This window comes from Alligator mississippiensis, chromosome 2 (assembly GCF_030867095.1).
Source record: "Alligator mississippiensis isolate rAllMis1 chromosome 2, rAllMis1, whole genome shotgun sequence".
Taxonomy (NCBI): Eukaryota; Metazoa; Chordata; order Crocodylia; family Alligatoridae; genus Alligator; species Alligator mississippiensis.
Window position 1 is genome coordinate 5,050,735 of NC_081825.1, and position 19,890 is coordinate 5,070,624.

The 19,890-nt window shown below is 46.8% G+C and overlaps 1 protein-coding gene across 3 annotated transcripts in view; it reads right to left on the minus strand.

The window, feature by feature from the left end:
* SFXN5 (sideroflexin 5) overlaps window positions 1–19,890 on the minus strand; it is a 196,478-nt gene that overhangs the window by 20,272 nt on the left and 156,316 nt on the right. For 2 of the 3 annotated variants that reach the window (XM_006261298.4, XM_059721418.1), the window contains one exon: window positions 19,714–19,831. In XM_006261298.4, coding sequence (XP_006261360.3) covers window positions 19,714–19,831 — 118 coding nt within the window. Of the gene's footprint in view, window positions 1–8,894; window positions 9,135–19,713; window positions 19,832–19,890 lie in introns of those variants that run through there. The other variant, XM_014597100.3, reaches the window with a different exon arrangement.

Below are 19,890 nucleotides of genomic sequence, written 5' to 3' on the forward strand. Positions count from 1 at the left end.
GAAGGCCTGAGCCTGCCCCCAGACAAAGCTCTCAAGGATGTTTGAGGAGGTTTTGTCTGGATGGGGAGGGAAGGATGAAGATGACATTTTCATTCCCGTCTGTTCCTCATCGTAGTATCACAGACAACAAGGGCTGGAAGGGACCTCAGGAGGTCACATCTAGTCCAACCGCTGCTCCAAGCAGGACCAGCCCCAGCTACATCATCCCAGACAAGGCTGTCTACTGGGTCTTCAAAACTTCCAAGGATGGAGATGCCACCACCTCTCTAGGTAACCTGTTCCAGTGCTTCACCACATACCTAGTGAGAGAGTTTTTCCTAGTATCCAACCTCAACTTGCCTTGCTGCAGCTTGAGCCCACTGCTCCTTGTCCTGTCATCTGCCCCCACTGAGAGCAGCCCAGCTCCATCCTCTTTGCAGCCCCCCTGCAGGGAGGTGAAGGCTGCTATTCAATCCCCCTCAGTCTTCTCTTCCGCAGACTCAATCAGCCCAGTTCCCTCCTCATCTCCCTGTGTGCTTAGCACAGTGGGGCTCTGCCCTAGTCAAGGCCTCCAGGTGCTACCGAAAATACCAAGAACATCTCAATAAACACGAGGAACAAAGGCAGCCAATGTCCAAAGATCCCCCCGAATCACCACTTCGAACCTCACACACAGTCACAAGCCACAGAAACCCAGAACCCCAAAAACACCCTACAGCAATGGCATAGGATCACAGGAAAGTAGCGCTAGTGAGAACCTCTCACGGTCATCTAGTCCAGCTCTAGTCATCCCTGACTAAACCATCCCACTCAAACGTCTGTCTAACTTGCTCTTAAAAACTTCCAAGGGTGGAAATTGCACAGCTTCCCAGGTGCCTGTTCCAATGCTTGACCGCTCTCTCGGTCCGAACATGTCTCCTAATCTCCAACCCAAACCCCGCTGCTGCACCTTGCGGCCGCTGCTCCTAGTTCTGTCCTCTACAGCCACAGAGAAAAGCCCATCTCCATCCTCTCTGTCATCACCCGTCAACAGGCAACAGCAGGGGAAGCCAGGATACTCTGCCACTTCATCGATGTGCTCAGAGGAGGCTAGGAGCCCTACACTGCAGAGGAAGGCAAAGCCCCCCACGGGCCATGACAATCTGACTCATGGAAAAAAATCCTGCTAGCTTCAAACATGGCAATGGGCCTGACTGTGAGCAGAAGAGCAAGACCCTCTTGTTTCAGGTCCCGCTGCATTTTCTAAGTACTTGCAGGAGCACAAGTGCACCACAGTCAAAAGGCTCCAGTCTTAGCTGTGGCCAGTATACCAATGGTTCAGTGGAAGGGGGAGAAAATAAAGCCTTTGGAGGGTAGAAGGGGAATAAAAAAATCCTTCATAATCCCTACAGGTGACCAACGCTGAGCCTGACAGACACCTCCCATGCTGGGTTACCTCTATGCCCCGACACGGGGATTGCAAATACTCAATGCTACACGTCGTACACGCTGACTGTCGACCCAAGAGCTCCCTGCCCTCCCTTCCTGGACTAATCTACTTCAGTTTCAAAGCAATTCAGGTTCTTTGCCCCCGGTACTTAGCTCAAAGCCCATCCCAACACTTCACTCCTCTGATAATTAAAAAAATATCTTCTACTTCCCAATCTAAATATATCCACGGCCAGCTTGTACCCATTTGATCTTGAGCTGGTGCTGTTTTTTCAGTCTATGAAAAAAAGTCTTCTCCTTCCCAAATGTTCACTCAGCAAAAGTGTTCAAAAGTTGGGGCACAAAGCTTGCAAAGAACAATTTTTCCAACTATTGAGTTGGTCTAATAAAAGATCTCACATTTACCCAAGAACCGTGTCTGCCTGTGTCCTTAGACCAACACGGAGACAACCAACACCCCATAATCATTCATGATAGCTTTTTTCTGAACCCTGGAGATGATAATCCTGAACCAGTTTCAGTGCTGCTATATTCAGTGCTATTAACTAGAGCTGGACAAAAACTGAATTTTTCATCAACAACTGAAAACTGGAAAATTGTAAAAAAAAGGAGGAAAAAAACCTGTGGAAAAAATTTGTTTCAAGTTAACTCTTTGATTTTCCCACAAAATAATTATAAAAACATTTTATCTTGACTTTACTGTTTTATTGACCCAAAATTAAACATTTCATTTTGTTTTCAGGTCTTTCCTTAAGCGGTTTTAAACTTCCTTTAAAAAAAAATTTGACATTTTTCAGATAAAAAAATATCACTGCAAAACAAGCTGACAAAAAAACCCCCCAAAACCCCATTCCCTTTTGGAAATGTTCAATTTTTACAAAATATTTTTTCCAGTTTTGCACCTGGCTTCGATTACTTGCCAAATGTGACCTGACTTCACTCGTAGTTTCAGGTGATATGAAACTATGATTTTGGTTAAAAAAAATAATCATAATTTCAGGTCAACTGTGATTTTGGTTTAAAAAAAAAAAAATCACCCGCCTCTAGGAGCCACATCTCCATTCTTCTCCTCGGTATTTCCTTTTTGGACATCCAGACATTTTTTCTGACGTGACCTGACCTCAGGAGCTCCTGTTCATCAGGTTATGCACAATCCCCCCCAAGTCCTCTTCAGAGACAGCGTTTCCTGCATTGTTTAATGAATGGTATTATCCTGCCCTGGTAGTGAGACTATATAAATGTCACCTCTCCCCAGACAGTCAGCTCTGCTGACAAAATAAGCTTTTGCTACCTTGTGCTGACGCAATCCTCACGAACACGATTTGCAAAATAAACCCAAAGATTTACAAAAGTAATCTGGTGTTGCAAACATTTAGCTCTGCGCTGCTCTTTCTGAGTTCTGTGCAACCGAAGAACGACTTTATCACTTTTGCGCAGTCAAAAATCAAGTGAAAACTAGGAGCTGACACTTTCCAAGGGGTGCCGTCCAGCCAGGTAGGGGTGCCTTGAAGCTATCAAGAGGTACCTTGAATCCTAAAAGGCTGAGACCCACTGCCTTAGAGACTACCTCATTCAGAGAGGAAATGTTAAATACATCCTGATTGGAATTGTTAACTAAACTCCAATGGGCAGTGCCACATTTTGCCTGCAGTGACATTTATGCAAGGCCAAAAAGCAAAATATGAAGAAGATATTGGGATTGCAGAAATGTAGCATTCACAGCTGGGAAACATTTTCTGGCCAAACTTTTTCAGTGAAAGATGCGGCAGCAGCAATATTTCACAAATCTGTTTTTAACATTGCTGATTTTTTGCATGCTAAAAATCTCAAAAAAGTCAAAACATTTCTTTTTTTGGCATTTCCAAACTGAAACATTCCGGTTTTTATTTGAAACGACTTTTCATTGACAAATATCTTTCGATTGTATTAAGAAGTTTTAAAAACCTGCTTAAAAATCAAAATGAAATATTTTACTTGGGATCAAATGAAACATTTGACCAGAAACCTTTATTTTTTTCCAACTTTTTTTTTTTTTTAATATTTGGCAAATGAAAAGTTGGTTTCAGATCGACACAGAATAAAACGCTTTTAAAAATTGTTTGTAACTGCCCACAAAGCAGAAAAAAAAGTTGCTTGCCCAGGTCTAGCGACAACGGACGGGACCTGCTCCTGCTGAGTCTTTATTGCTGATCATGAGAACATGAAATGAGGATGTTTGTTGGATTAGCTGTTAGAAAGAAACAGATTTTTAACTCATTAAACCGAGCAAATCCAATACATGGCATGAAGACACAACAGAACTGGGACCCCCAACGGGTTATTAGTTTTCGAGTCAAGTTTTCAAGGCAGACGCAAACTTGGAGATATTCCTAAACCCACGGTTGCTTTGAAAAGGCCGGCTTAAACATTTCAGACCGTTTCTACTGCACAGCTAAATCTTCTGGCCTGAGAGATGCAAAATTCCTGCAGACTCAACGTGCCAGAACCAGCAGTAATCCCCGCAGGGGAAGAATATATAGGAACAGGCACTAACCCACGCAGACTGGCCCTCTCCACCACAGGCGAGAGACAGGAGGTCAAACAATGTCTTCATTCCCGGGCTATATGCACACAAAGTCCGGATGACATCTCACACTGCTAAATCAGCTACTTGCCCTGACCTCCGTGGATCAGCTGGATCTTTGTGCAAAGTCTCACGTGTTGACCTCAGATCCACGTTACGCGTAGAGTGAAAACCTGGAGAAGATGCTAATGTATTTGCACAGTCAATTTTCCTTGTGCAGTGTGGCTTCTTCTTTAAATAAATCATGGAAGAGGCTGTAATAAACGGGCCAATGTAGAGATAGTCTAGTGCCCTCGACCAGACGGATGTCAGGTCACTTCCACGTGTATCATGGGCCTCAGACAGCTCACACTGAACAGAGACTGTGCACAAATCAAGGTCGTCAGGGCAGATCTGGATTTTACCCCTGCTGTCGCGGTGAGGTTTTGATGGACTGTGGCATGCAGGATAGTAACAAGTGCGCGGCTGTACCATAGGGAAGGGTACCATGGATTTGCTGCCGTTTCCTTCCCAAACAAAAGCGCAACCAGCTACGTGCTCCTGGGTCACTGCACGAAGTGAGACTGGACCTCCGAGAAATGCAGGGATCAAAGGTAGCTGCACACCTGCCGGGTGCTGAGGCATTTAGGCAGTGATTACTCGCACTATGGAGGGTTTTAGTGACTCATTTCTTTCCAACGTGGCTTTGATCATTCCCCTTGGCTTGACACTTTAAAGTATGGAATTTTAAACAGAGGAGTGACATTCCCTAAGAGCTTTCAATACTCTGTGGTGATGGAGGGAAAGTGAAGAGACTTCTGAGGTTGCAAGAAATCACTGAGATGCTTTCTTTCCTCCTTTGCCATTGATGGCTAGAAACTAGCCCCCAGGTTCAGTGGTTGAAAGAGAGAGCTCAAGGGCTCTGCAAGGGCTGAAGAAAGAGCCTGTTACATGGGGGGTTTCGGTGAAAACACCTCATTTGGCATCAAAGTCATCACACAACGTGCCCATGAGGCTAGTGCTGGCAACACGGGCAATATACAGAAATAAGAGTCCCTGCCCCAGAAAACCAGGGTGTGCTGGAGGTTCAAGATGGGGATGATCTGCATTTACAATGGCGCCCTGATTATTTCTGCTGTGGACGTATTGTGACCCTCGTTTCCCTGAAACCTGGGAGATGCCGAATTTCAGCCAAGTTTGGATTTTAAACTTCATTGCAGAACAACAAGGAAGTTTTTTTGCCTCCCTACCTACCATCTGACACCTTCAGGGAAGGAATTCAACCTGATCAACACATCAAAGAGCTGCTCAACGCAGCTCACAAAGACACTCTCATGGACCCAGAGGGACAGACTTCCATCTTCAGCTCCCTCTGTGCAAAAATGAAGTTTATTTCCAACCTATGGGGACTTTTTACCATCTTGTACCATCTACACTTTTCCCAGAGCCTGACGAAGGGAGTTTGATTCCCGAAGGCTTGCAGAAAAGGACAAATTTCTTGCCATTTTCCAGTTGGTCTAATAAAAGGTATCATTTTGGAACCAAGAGTTCTAATGTTTTGTATGTCTTTTTGTCTCAGACCAACATGGCTACCAAGTACACCCTTGTGACCCTCGTGGTGGATGTGGGGAACAGAGAAGCAAGGAGAGGGCTTGGTGATCTGGACGGGAATGGGGGTGCATGTGTACTGTGGGAAGATGCACAGGATTGAGAGGGGATGAAGAACAGGGCACTGGGACCTGTAACTGGATGATGTGATGGCAACATGTGCAGGAGCTAGCTTTGTCTAGCTACCTCTGATCGTAGGAGCAGTACAGCTGCAGCAGCACAGATTTCAGCACGGCTTGGACAGGCCTGTCCAGGGCTGTGGATACTCCGGGGCTTGAAGCCCTGAACCCTCGAATGCTGCATCTTAACTGGTGCTGGTACTCAAGCTGGCTAGACCCAAACTGGTGCAGGCAGAGGCACAGCGAGCTCATTGAGTGCCTGGCAGGGACTACAGGAGGGGCGAGGGGAGGCGTGCCTGGCAGTGCAATCAAGCTGACTGCAGGGCAGACACTGCAGGGTCAGAGATAGCGGCAGGGGTGGAAGCTGTGAAGGGCTCCGAAATCATGGCCTCACCACAGTGGAGGAGCTGATAGGCAGAGTCTCTCGGATGCAGCAGGGGTGAGTTTGGGACAGTGGGAATCGCTACTTCCAGGTAGAGTATGAGCATCACTGGCACAGAGCTAGGACGGGAATCGTTCAGCACAGACCTTGCCTGTCTCCACCGTAGCTGTCAGTCCTTTGTGTGCGTGAGCGATGAGTTTGCATGCACAAGCCCAGCTGGGAGCTGAGGCTGACTCGAGCCCTCTCCTGGACCCACTGGGCTCTATTTGGCTTTTCAGAGCTGGTACCTGCAATGCCCACCCGCCTGATCTTCGTCCGGATTCAGTCCCTTAAGGGTACAAAGCACTTTGCAAGCTGTGCACAGAACCAAGCCCTATACCTTGGTGAGTTGATGCTCTGCGAAAGCTGTGAAGCAGCACATCAGTAGAGACCAGGTTTGGACATCCATGGAGGCTTTGTGGAAGAGGTGGGCTCGGAAGGAAGCCAAGGTGCAGAGAGGATGGGAGGCCGATCTAGTGGAAGCTATTTCCAACTCAGCATGCAGCCAGGAAGCACTGAAAGATTCATCCTTTCTACTGTCCTTGGCAGAGTCTAATTGTCACCTTCCCTCCCAATTCCCCATACAAGCAAGAATTAAAAATGCTGCCGCATATTTCTGTACCAGGGTCCTAGCACCAGTCACAGGCAACGCTGGATTTCTGGGACAGATGTGCTACAACTGCCCTGGCATATTCAATGGGCTATAGTGAAATCCATGATCAAAACCCAGAATCAAATCTTGCCTGGTTTTGAGGCAGTCAGCAGACAACAGTACTCTGGGTGTACAGTACAGCCTTCTGCATTGTTCATGTGCTTTGACGTCAGAGACAGCCATGCGCTGGTAAAGCTGGCACTCAGACAACACCTAAATACTGTAAGGAACGTGTGCGATTTATGGCACCCTGCCTCACAAGACCTTGGTGGCCTGGGAATTGTTTCTTTCTATAATCCATGGCGTATGGGCAGCATGTGCTATTGGCTGTTCCAGTTTGGTGTTGCAAAGGGGCAACGTTTCACTGCAGATCTCGTTTGCACAATGATGTATGTCTACTAAGAGAGGAGGAACATCCTTTAAATCTCAGGTTACTTGTGAAGTTCACACAACTTAGTGGGAAGCAGGAGCAACGGAGAAGAAGTTGATGGCGTGTTGTGTAGTTACCTTGTGCAACTCGATGTCTCAGGAGCCAACAGGTTCAGAAAGGGATCCAACAAATTCATGGAGGAAAGGTCCACCAATAGTTAGTAACTCGAGCAATCAGGGATGCATCCTCTATCAGCCTGGAGCCAATGACCGTTGGTGTCAGGGAGACTTTGACAGGAGACAGATCACTCTAGACACTACCTCTTCATTACTCTCCCCGTAAAGCAGGCACAACTCAGCCTTTTGGCCCTGGGGCTGGTGCATGGCCTGGATCATACCCTGCTTGCTGGTACTGGTCAGATGACACAGTGGGCCGGACCTGGCCCACGTGCTGGGGATTGAACACCCCTGCTCTAAAGTATCTATTGCTGCCACTGTTGGAGACAGGATCCTGTCCTGGTTGGACTGTTAGTCTGACCATCTATGCCCTTAGGAGAAATATTTGAAGCAGCTTTGCGCAAGTGTCACTAAATTTAGGGCTTGGCTTCCATCCAGAGTCGTTATGTGCAAGGATGTATCATTTTGGCCACAGATGCTTAGGGTATAAATACACCAAAGGCAATGGTATGATGGCAGCCTGTGTAGCTAGGTACTGTGGGTCCTGGTAACCTCATAGCTGGGGCAGTGAGGGGCTCAGTGAAGCTGTAGGCCCTGAGAAGTTGGGTAAGTACTCACATGAGCTGTATAGCTTGCACTGAACTCCACCCTGCTATGGTCATAATGCTTAGTAGTATGTAGCTTAAAGATAGCTCAGGTCTGTCTGTGTGACTGTAGTACGGATGCACCCTTATTTAGGACTGGCTTACAGAAGTGTTACTCCTAAAAAATAAATGCTACTGAAACAAAGTAGAAGCAGCAAAAGCTGAATCTCTGGGACATTTGAGCTCTCAAGATTTCAGAAGCTTGTTCTGTGCCTGGTACCCACGTCTGATGCTTTTGGCCACCAGCATTCATCTCCATCTGTTTGGAGGAGATGATGCTGGCTTCAATGCTGGGTCAGACAGAAGAAAGCAGAAGCTTTAGGCAGGGAAGGGTTTTAACGTGGGCAACCTGCGTAACCCCACTGGTGACATCTGTTCGGTGGAAAGCGCCGCGGTGACACGCCGGTGCCACATGCTTATTTATGCTCTGTCACATCTGCTGACTCTTCTGTGCAATACCTAGAAAACGTCACTGCTTGTATCAGAGCATGAAGTGCGAGATGTAGGCAGCACCGGGGCTGACATCGGGGCATGTATATCAGGAACAGGAATATTCTCAAGACTCTTAGAAAAATGGTACAACGCCCCCCTTTATAAAAACAGCCCCTCCGAATCTTTTCCAAATGTGCAGCATCACCCTGGGATTGCCAATCCCACAGCATCCAAAAACCATGAGATTGGTACACGGGAAACCACAAAGGGACAGGCAATATTGTACAGGAAGTGGCACTGATGGTTCAATTAGTGGTGCTTCCTCCTCTGAATCCCAGTTGAACCAATGTGGACAATTATCAAGTTCCAGTTGCACGCTTGCAGCCGGCTAATCTAACTCCTTTGCTCCCATTGCGTTCAGCTGGAAAGCACACTTCACTTCTGGTCCTAAACTGGTGTGTAACGTTGGTAAAACAGGGGTCACATTACACTCCAAAGGTGGGTGCATTTCAAAGACAGGGTATGTGAGTCCCATGGGATAGCGCAGGTTATATACTTGAAAATGCTATTTTAATATGATTCATGAGTCAGACATAACACGATACAATGGAAGCTTTCCCCAAAGACAAATGAAATAACAGTGTTTCAAGAAAGTGCCATTATCTCCTGAAGTGCTGAGGGATGGAAGAGCCGATAACAACTTCCTTTTCTCTCTCCATCTGCAGCATCAGCAGCACGTGGTTCTGACAGCGGCAATGTTTCCCTTTGGTTGAAAAGAAGTAATACAACCAGTTTACGTCCACCCTAATGAGAAGGCCAAACACAGGCTACATGGAGGGGGAACATCCTTACTGCCGTTCAGCGGGAATGGGAAATCCCTGCCTGGTGTACAAGGAGGGAAGGCCAAGGGAAGCAGGACAGATGCTATAGGATTTAAAGGAGGGTCTGAGCCTTTGCGGTGTTACTTCTGCTTGGATACGGCAAAGAGGGAATAGCAGGAATGTATCGCAAAGTCACAGTGTCCGAAAAGCAAATGGGGATGATGACCTACACTGCCTACTGCTGACGGCAGGACAACAGCTCAGGCTTGGGAAACTGGATTTTATGATCTGGAAGCTTTCCACCTTAACCAAGTAGTCCAAGGGCAGGCAGGTTCAGAACAGCTGGGCTTCCCCCTTTCCCTAGCCTGATTTGCAGCCTTAATTCTTCACTGGGAGGGGGCAGGGCCATTGCACCTGCAGACGGTGCTCCAGCCACTCCTGATACACTGCAAGAGCCGGCTCTTTGAGGTAGGGACTGCTGAGAGGTGTCCTGGAGCAATAAGGCAATTAGCAGGCCCTGGAAAAATGGCTTCTTTCCCTGAAGTGCTTTTTAAGTATGTTTTCCAAGCCTCTTTAAGGGTTAATGTTTAGCTGTTTATCTTGAGATGTCGGATGTCAGCTCTTTCTTTTGACTCCTAATGGCTTAGAGCCGTCAGGAGGTGAAGACTCCTCAAAAGAGATGGTGTCAGGAATGTTTTTTATGCCCACTAGCATCCACACACCTGCAGAAGCCTGTGCTTGCAGGAGGGATAGTTTACATACTTGAACCTGTATCCCAGGGACGGAGGTATAAACATGAAACCAGATCCCTTTCCCACACTGCTATTGAAGCCTTCTGCGCAGCACAAAGGGGCTTGAAATGACACTTCAAATAACAGTTCTTCAGACTAACTTTTGGTCCATGGGTCAAGGTTATAGGTTATAGGCCCCAATTCTGTACGGGGCTCAGCACTTCTCATTCTCGCTAACTATACCTGCAGATTGGGTCTCAAAACAAAAGCCCACTCTTGTAAACAGGCTTCGGCAAGGCAGAGCAGCCCACTCACAGATCAAAGTCGTTCTGGGGGACGCGGCACAAAAATCTGGTCTCTGAATCAATCTGAACATTGCTCACTTGTCATGTTCTCGGGAGGAGAAATGTCAGTGTGCCTAATAACTGCATGGCAGGGTGCAAGAAGCGTTTGTAAATCCAACCTCCTTGTTCGGTGGCTGCCACGTTCCCAGTAACTTTCAAAGAACAACTGATGTTGGAAGAGACATCTGCGATGACAAAATCCCTCCTCCTTTTCTGTAATACAGGCACAGCACGGACACGCTTCCCACACGCTGGACACCGAGGAAGAGGGTGGCAGCTCAGCTTCCAGCAAATCCCATCCCTGAGTATCCTGATGGAGCTGAGGACTATATTGGTGCCAGATGTGGGGTTGGTTCTGGGATGCAGACACCTGTTCGCTGGGATCTGGACCGATACCCTCATGCTACACAGCCTGCCAAGCTGCCATCAGAAAATATCTTCAGGCTGCTATTAATCTGGGTTGGATTTAAACTAGTGCTTATCATTCATTCCCCAAAAGGGAGACAGTATACCCCTTTTGCCTTTGCTACTGATTTACACAGGAACATGCCCAGATCCTATATACTGTAGTATAAAACCCAGAGACAGACATACAGACAGAGCCCAGAGACAGCAGGATCCCTAGTCCTCATGATCCATAAATGCTAATAGAGTTTCTTTCCAAGGTTTCCTCAGAGGTGTGATCCTACAACGAGGGCTTCATTTCAGTTGCAACAGGAATCAGAAGAGTACCGCACAGATTTCAGCAGGAAGTCTGGGCTCCCTAGGTTTCCACTAGTGCTAACCAGGCTCCAAAGAGAGAGTCCACTGCCTGCCCACGAGAAAGACTCCCAGGAGGGGTTTCTTCTGTGGAGGCAGGTGCTGTTTCTGGGATGCGAATGCCCACAGGTTGGCAGCTGGGATGCCATCCAACTGAGAAGAGGAGGAGGAGGAGGGGACTGGTGTGATAAGGCAATGCAACGCGTCACTGCTGTGTTCCCCCTCTCGCACCCCAGCTACATTCTTGGAAACCCAGTTTAAAATAACATCACATGGTACTGCCAGATAACGGAGGCGATAACACCGGTAAGATTTGGGAACAGCTCCCTAGACAATTCCTGCAGGCCAATCCGCCACTGAAATGCAGCCACCTCTGGTGCAGGATGCAGCACGTGCAGGCTGGAGGCAGGATGGACAAGAAAGCCACATGCAGAGGCAGCAGGTGCTCAGCTCAGAGCACGGCAGCAGCTCAGGGTCCCTTCTGCTGGGGAAGCTCAGGAGGGGAGAGAGGACTAGAGGGGATGGAGACCTCACATAGGAGAAGCTGAAGGGGATGGGACCAGTTTGGAGTAACTGGGTATGGGCAGCACCAGAATGGGCACTGAAAAGTTTTCCTGATTCTTATGGGCAACAGAGCATCTTAACTCCTGGGAGAATTGAAAAAGCATGCCTATCACAGCTTGTGATACCAGTGCACACATGGGTGCAGCCAAATGCTCTGGGGATTTCTGACTGCCGTGAGCATTCAGAGCACCTTGCTTTGCCAATGATCTCCCAGACAGCCGCCTTCCAGAGCATCTCAATTAGAGGGAATTAGAGGCTGCGCTGGTTGGAGGAATCTGCTCGACAGGAAGCGAGCTACTGTGATTTTTTTTGCCCTGGCTGGTTTTGCAGCAAAGGTGTTCTGCAGATGCCAGGCTGTCGAGGAGCGAAGGTGTAAAGGGAAGGCCAAAGGGCAAGGACAAAGGAAAAGCAGCATGCCAAGTCTGGCTCCTTGGGAAATGCATGCTAGGCCTGTGAAGCCTGCCCTTGACAGAGGAACAGCTGGTGCAGATGAGAACAAGGAGCGGCGGAGCTGGGGAGAGAAGGGAGAGCGTCTGCATGAAGAACTCGCCTGGTTTTTGCTTCTGTTTTACCTTCATATTTAGGGGGAAAGTCAGCGGGAGGGATGGAAGGGGGGGAACTGAGATGTCAGAGACATGAGCAGCCAAAAACACTCCTGCTCTAAATCACAGCTCATCAAAACCTTCCTGACCAGGGGGCTGTGCTGCTCTGGGGGCCCTGTTTTCCTGACACGCGCCGCAGCCTCGGGCATTGGTGCAACTCCCTCCGCCCCACCAGGCTGCAGTTCCTTCTTTGCAGCCTTTCTCGCATGTCTGACTTTGCAACATGCCTCTTACAGCCCCTCTTAATACGAACTAGCGACTGAGCAGAGGACCGAAAACGTGGAGGAATTCAACGCTGAGGATGAGGAGCACTTTGTCGAGGACCTGGAGCTGCTCTGTTAAGCCTGCAAGTTATGCCCATTTGACAGACGGGGAAGGTGAATCACAGCAAGTGTGAAGTGACCTGCTCAGGGTCACACAGTCAGGGATTGACCAGGGAAGAAAACACCAGTCTCCTGTTGTCCCAACTATTTTACTACTACACCACGACCCCTCCTAGAGGCTACTGGTGTAGACTGCATCAAAAGCACTGGTGGAGCTGATTTATCCTTCCATCTATATTAGACTGTGTTAAATGCCTAATTAAAAGTATAGACTGGCCCAACTCGAAGGACAAGATCTCTCCATCACCCAGATAAGTCACTGTCCCAATGTTGCCCCTCTGTCACTATACAGCAGACTGTGCTGCCAGCCCCTCCACATCAAATCTCAGCTCAGATGAAACCCATGAGTCACAAGCCAGATAAAGCCATAGTCACGTATCTGAGACCAAAAGACAAGCTTCACAACTTCCCCGTGAAAACCAATATTCCAGTATTCTCCTACTGCACTTTCCTTAGATCTCCATTCCCCACCTATGGTCCAGGATAAGCAGGCACCCTACACGTGAGTCCGATATGCTGATTTCCAGCCTTGTTGCAGTGGGACGACATTCTTTTATGGCAAAACCAGAAGCTACATCACTCCCCTTCCCTTCATTTCTCCACTTCAGGTGGAGGATCAGGCTGCTGCCCTTCACAAGGACCGCTCATTTATCCTCCAGCCTCAGACGAGAGTTAGGCCACCTCGAGCTAACTGCTTTCGAAATGAACCTTGTCACCAATCATCCCCCATTCGCAACCCAAAATGGGTTTCAATGCACTTCCAAATCCCAGAGCTTTTATCTCAGCCCAGCACAGATCATATCAGTGGCAGGACCAGCCAAGATGCAGGGCTCTATTCATCACTGGGGGACTTTCAAATTATAATTTAAGTCAGCTCATGAACTACAACTGTAATCTTGAATTGATATAACAAAATAAAGCTATTTTGGTATGTAAGTCACTGAGCTGGATTGTACTCTTACCACCTTGGAGTGAAGTCCCTGTAGACTTCATTAGCTGGCTGCGTCAGACCAGAGAAGGAGATCTCCAGACAACGTTTGAATGTTGGAGGAAGCAGCGCTTAAGTTTATATGGGCGTGTTTACACGTTCATTAATGTGCAGTAATTTAGTACTTGCTTAACGAAGTACTAACTAAACGTGCAGTAACTTGTGCTATTGCGCAGTAGTGGCGGCGCATGGTTTTTTTGTGATGCTCACTTCACAGTAGCCTAATACTACTGCGCAGTAGCCTGTTACTCTGCAGAGGAGAAATAGGCTACTGCGCATTAAGCGTCCCATGTAGACGTGCCCTGTAGGTAGAACTCTTTCTTGGGAGCCCGAACCAAACCCCTGTCCCAGAACGACGCCAGCTGTTGGCACATGCAGCCTAGTCTTTTGGACAGCATGTGCATCCAACATTTTGGACAACAGTGAGTCATTAAAAACCACATGGCATTTTCCAGAGGAAGAGCTGTTTTCAAGGCCAACCTTGACCATAAGCAAAGGCTTTGGACAAAAATCTTTGAAACTAATTAAGACTATCAGCATCTCAAGAATATGCCCCTCAGGCCTGGAGGCAGAGAGGAACCACAGTATTTGTCATCACTTAGGCATTTTTTCCCTTAGCAACTGGCAAATTCTCTTCCTGACTCCTCATCCAGCTGGGACGAATTGGTGTGGAGGACCTCTCCCTCCCTCAATGCAACACCAAGGGAGAGATGGTTTCTTGGGGACCCCCTGCTGCCTTGCATCTGATTTCCCTCCTAAGTATGGTCTAGGGAAGCTTCTCGAGGGCTATGGCTGTGACCTACACACAGCTCTTTTGTCAAGTGCCATTTCATTAAAAAATCAGCCTTTTAACTGTGGACACATTTCAACCTCACCAAATCTGCTAATTATTGACAGTTGGTGAAGAGGAGATTTCACTTGTTCCTCCTGTTAAACTGCATCTAATTAGTAATTACTGGTTCACTGTCATCTTTACTGCAATAATCCCACTGCACATTGGCTCATTAACCTTTTGCTTTTCTAATGCAGCCTGCCAACAAGATGAAGGCTAAAACAGATTGGAAAACAATAGCTCAGCCTTGAATTTTAGTTATTTTTCCCCTTGTCCTGGAGATCTGAAAGGAAGATTATTTTTAAGAGCAGAATTTCAGTTCCATTCAGTTGCTTTCTTGGGGATGGCTCGTCTTCCATCTACCCAGCTAACAGAGGCTTTTGATCTTTAGTGGTGGTGGGGCATGGGTGTTCAGAGCGTGGGTAGAAGGGTCTTTCTGTCACTGGCTCCTTGTCCAGATGCTTCAGTACTGTTTTTCCATCAGGGCTTGCCCTTATAATCAGCTTACACAGCCTGCTGGGCCTAGGTTCTGCAGCAAGGCTCTTGAACTTTGTAGCTCTCTTTGTAGCACCTTCTTTAAAATTGAAAGTGATGGCACTACGTGAATTAAATATGAAAGTGGACAAGGAAATCTGTAAGGCAACCTGTGGGATGTTTATTCTGATATTGAACCTAATTTAATTTACACAATACCCATTTTTAGGTTTCGATGTGGCACCGGCATTTGTACCGGCGATCATATCTGTGCTGAGGATGGCCATGTATGGAGGCTGTAGGGTAGCACAGTTGGGTAGAGGGAGGGTGTTTGGAATTTGGGGATAAGCATATTAGTTGGATGTTTCTGCTACAATCACCGCAAGCGAGCTATTTACCGATGAGCCATAGATAGCTGTATTTAGATTTCAGAGTTAACCCTCTATTTTGAGATGAACGGGATAGTAACTAAAAGCAAGAGCTATTGATTTAGGTTTCCTGACGACCCAGGAAGACATCACTGCATTCTTTTACATTTGGCTTCTGTTTTTGTGGTTGTCTTCCCAAACATAAAGGCTAGAAGCACTGAGAGTACAACCCTTCCCCCTGCAATCCTAGGGTGCAAGTCTGTAGAGAGAAGTGGATTCTGCATCTGCAGAATCTGGAACATGAAGGGCCTGCTTTTAACCAGGCGCGAGCCCCAAACAAGATTCAGATGCACTCACTTTTGTGGTGCTTGGTGGGTAGAGTTGCTCACTGCCTATGTAGTGCTTAGTCTATGGCTGCCTTACACCTACCACAGCCATAAAAAACAAGGTCATGAGACAAAGGTCATGTTGAAATATGCAGCAGAGGAAATAATCTGCCAAATGTTGGTGCGTGCTCATAAAACCAAACACGTCACTTGCTCAGACCATTTAGGGATGCCTCCCAAATGGAGAAACAGGACTGATGGGCTGGGCAGGAGAATGATTCAAGACTGTAAGGAACTGGCTCTGCAAAGACTTTGGGTTTGGAGAGAGGACCTGACGTGGAACAGTTCTAAACCTCAGCAACCATTAAGCAGAGCTGAATTACATTTTTCATAACTGGGGATTTACACCCACCCACAACTCCTTCAATAAATGCACACATCGTTTCAAGACTGGGGGTCTGACAGGACTGGAATGCTCCAAAAATTAAGTCCTCAGTTCATTTTTCTTCTTCTCTTGAGACAGGAGGACCCTGGCTGCGCAGAGCGGAGAACTCACATGGTAATGAGCAATACCACTGGCTGCAGTGGCTTCCCTTCACTGACACCATGCGTGGGCAGAGCACATCATTCTGTTTTATCTGCTAATCAGCAATGAGTCATGTTTACCCTGTAGATAACATTTCAGTTGCTTTTAGAAGGTCACTCTCAAGTAATTTTTATGTTTGCAAAATTCCCCATTGTATGCAATTTTACTTTTCTTTTTGAAGGCAGACGCTACTTTTTCTTATGATTTATAAGACACGGCTGCTAGCATCAATGTAACCCATCAAGTGAAAACATCACAAACAATACTTTCCAGAGATCTAGCACTTTTCTGAGTGCCTGTTAGCTACTTCCCTGTCACTGCAGTGCCAGGGCATCGGTGGTGCCAGCATCTTCCCTGCTTTTATTTATGGCGTGTTGAAGGGTATTCTTGGGGTTTGGGATATTGGTTCTTGTGGCTGTGGGTGAGGGTTTGAAGCAGTAATTATGGGGATTCCTTCATTTAGTGGTTGACCACAAATCAAGGGGACTGGACTTCATGGCTCTGGAAGCCCCTTTAGTCCTATGTTCCTACATTTACCTACTTTTCAGCAATGGAGCTGTAAGGGGAACATGATCTTTAGACACATCAGCAGGATTCTTGAGTAGGATTAGGGAAGTTGTGTTTCCTCTACTGGAACCATGACAGGAATATGATGCTCAGTTTTGGTGTCCACAATTCAAAGAAGATAGTGATAAATTGGAAAACATTCAGAAGAGACTCGCATGAATGACTGAAGCGAGAGATACAGAAGCTCAACCTATTTAAACTTTTCAGAAAAAAAAAACAGAAGAAAAGATTAAAGGGTGACTTAAATAGGTAACAAAACCAAACCCTAATGGTTCTTTCAGTCTAGTCAACAAAGGGAGAAGAAGATGCCATTGGCACTGATGAAACTGGAAAAGGGCAAATATAGTGCCCACCTAATAAGAAAGGCAAGAAGGAGACTCCGGGGAATAACAGACGAGTCAGCCTGACCTTGATACCTGGGAAAAGCATGAAGTAGGTCCTCAAGGAATCTAGTGTGAAGCACCTACAGAAGAACAGGGTGATCGTGAACAGCTAGGATCGATTCACCAAAAACAAGTTCCCTCTATGACAAGGCTGTGGATTGGCTCATGTGGCCTGGGGGAGACCAGTGGCTCTGACAGACCTTGGCTTCAGCAAAGCTTTTGACACTGTCTCTCATGAACAAGCTAAGGAAGTAGAGGTGTATTGTAAGGTGGACACATAACTGGTTGGATCACTGGGCTTAATGAGGAGCCACTGCGCTCAATGGCTCCATGTCCAGTTGGGAGGAGGTATCACGTGGGGCTCCCCAGGGGCCTGTTCTGTCTTGTACTGTTCAACATCTTCATCACTGATTTGGAAGATAAAATTAAGTGTGCGCTTGGCAAATTTGAGGTTGACACTTAGGTAGCCAGAGTTGTGGACCCTCTGGAGGGCAGGGTGAGGATCCAGAATGACCTGGACAGACTGGAGAAATGGTCTGCAATCAATCAGATGAGATTCAATAAGGACAAGTCCACCGTCCTGCGCTTGGGATGGAATAACTGCATGCACAAATGCAGACTGGGGAATGACTGGCTGGGTTGCAGCACTGCAGAGAAGCACCTGGGGACTGCAGTAGACCATAAACTGAATATGAGCCAAGAGTGTGCTCTGGTTGCAAAAAAAGCCAACAGACTATTGGGCTGTATCAGCAGGAGAGTCGCTTGCAAATCACGGGAAGTGATTCTTTTGCTTTATCCAGCACTGGCAAGGCCTCACCTGGAGTACTGCATCCAGTTTTGGGCCCCCCCACTTCAAGAAGGATGTGGATAGATTGGAGAGAGTCCAGCACAGAGCAACAAATATGTTTTGGGGCTTGGGAAGCAAGACTTATAAGGAAAGGCTGGGAGAACTAGGATTATTTAGTCTGAAGAAGAGAAGACTGGGGGGGATTTGATAACAATCTTCAAACCCCTAAGGAATGATTATACAGAGGATGGAGACAGACATTTCAAGTTAGTTCTATGCCCTATGTTATACAGGACATTGAAATATAACTGTGCCTTCTCGTTTCATAAATTACAAGTCATCTAAGAGTAGCTGACATTTTTGAAAAATGAGTACCTGTACCTTACCCAACAAAATTAGGCCTACGTGACATCAATGGCAGTTTTGGCTATACCCTTGTTTTGGTTTTACTTTAGTAGTTTCCATTTTTGCCTGCATGCTGGTGGGCCTATGAGATACAGAATAAGTGGCATTGAAATGTAGCTTTTTATGAAACAAATCCTTCTCACTTAACATAACATTATCAACAAGCACCGACAGTGGGCACAGTGTGGTACAATGCATAAAGCCAAGACACTCCCTGCCCTAAAGAGTCAGTCTAAAAGATCAAACTGAGAAATGCTCAAGGAAATCTCAAGAAAGGGTGTTTGTGGGTCTACTCCTTATGGTTGCTTGCTTAACTGGCTAAGACAAGTTTCCCCCCACAGACAACGAGGCACAGCAGAATGAGTCGGACTTGATTCTTGATGGATCAGAAACAAAATAGGAAGCTCAGTTCTGACTGCAGATGCTGGTAAGGGAGACAGAAAAAACCCAGGCTGACTCTTAGAGCCCAGGGTGGGCTGTTCACGGCCATCATATAGAAATACAAATGCTGCTGGACTTGTAAATGGAGCACATTTGACATGGGAAAAGAATAAATATGGAGAACTACGGATCAAGGAAGAACGTCATTTTAAAGAGTTCCTTGTCTGATGAGAGCTACCCTTTAAGAACGTGCAGAGAGGAGGGTTTCCAGGCATCATATTTCAGTACTTCTTTCAAGCATTTTGTGTCTCACTCCTCCCTGCAATTAATAGGTGTTAAAACTGACTGCTGTGTAGCCTAAGCTTAAGCTTAAGTACTGGAGAATGATGAACCAGGCAGTTGCTATGGGAGAACAGAAGTCGGGGAGGGGAGGCAGTATATAATGTGTTGCCATGTATTTGCGCTCAAAAGGATGTTGAAGTGGACCACGAGGCCTTTTGCTCAGCTCTCTTAAGGGCTATTTTGAGATCATAGTTCCTTTGATCCAAAGCCTTGCAAATCCTTTGTAACCAAAACGATAAAATCAAAATTCCCCTTGTTTTTATCACTTGGGGCAAACATTATTGCATGATCCATTCACTGGCTAAGGGACACAGAAACTCATATGACAATAAAAAATGCATCCATCTCCATGCCCCATTTCCCAGCCATTGCTCCTGACAATATAAGCACTGCCACGTGCTGAGCACACCGGAAATCGTATGTCTAGCAAAATCAACCATATTCAAGTCAAAGAGAAAGGAACTGAGTTTGTCCAGACAGGAAGGTGCAGCAGGCATACAACATTTGATGGAGTCAACATTGATATGCTGTGGGATTGCTCTAAAAAGCTCAGATTTATGGTTTTAGTCCCTGTTGCTGGCCAGGATGGATCTCTGATCACCTGATAAAAATTAGCCCAGAGGGCACGTTGATGTGCAGGGATGTGATGTGCCTCCGCCCCATGCTATTCAGCATGACATGAACCAGAGATATACTGACCTCAGACATCTGTGGAAAGAGACTGATGGCCAAGGGGAGAGCCAGGCCAAAGGCAGCGAGGCACACAAGGCTTTGCACTGGGAGGATCATCCGGGGACGGGATCGCAGGAGAGACGTCCTGCAAAGAGAAGAGAGGTTGCATTAGTAGTACCAAGCGCTGCTGTCCATACAAACATG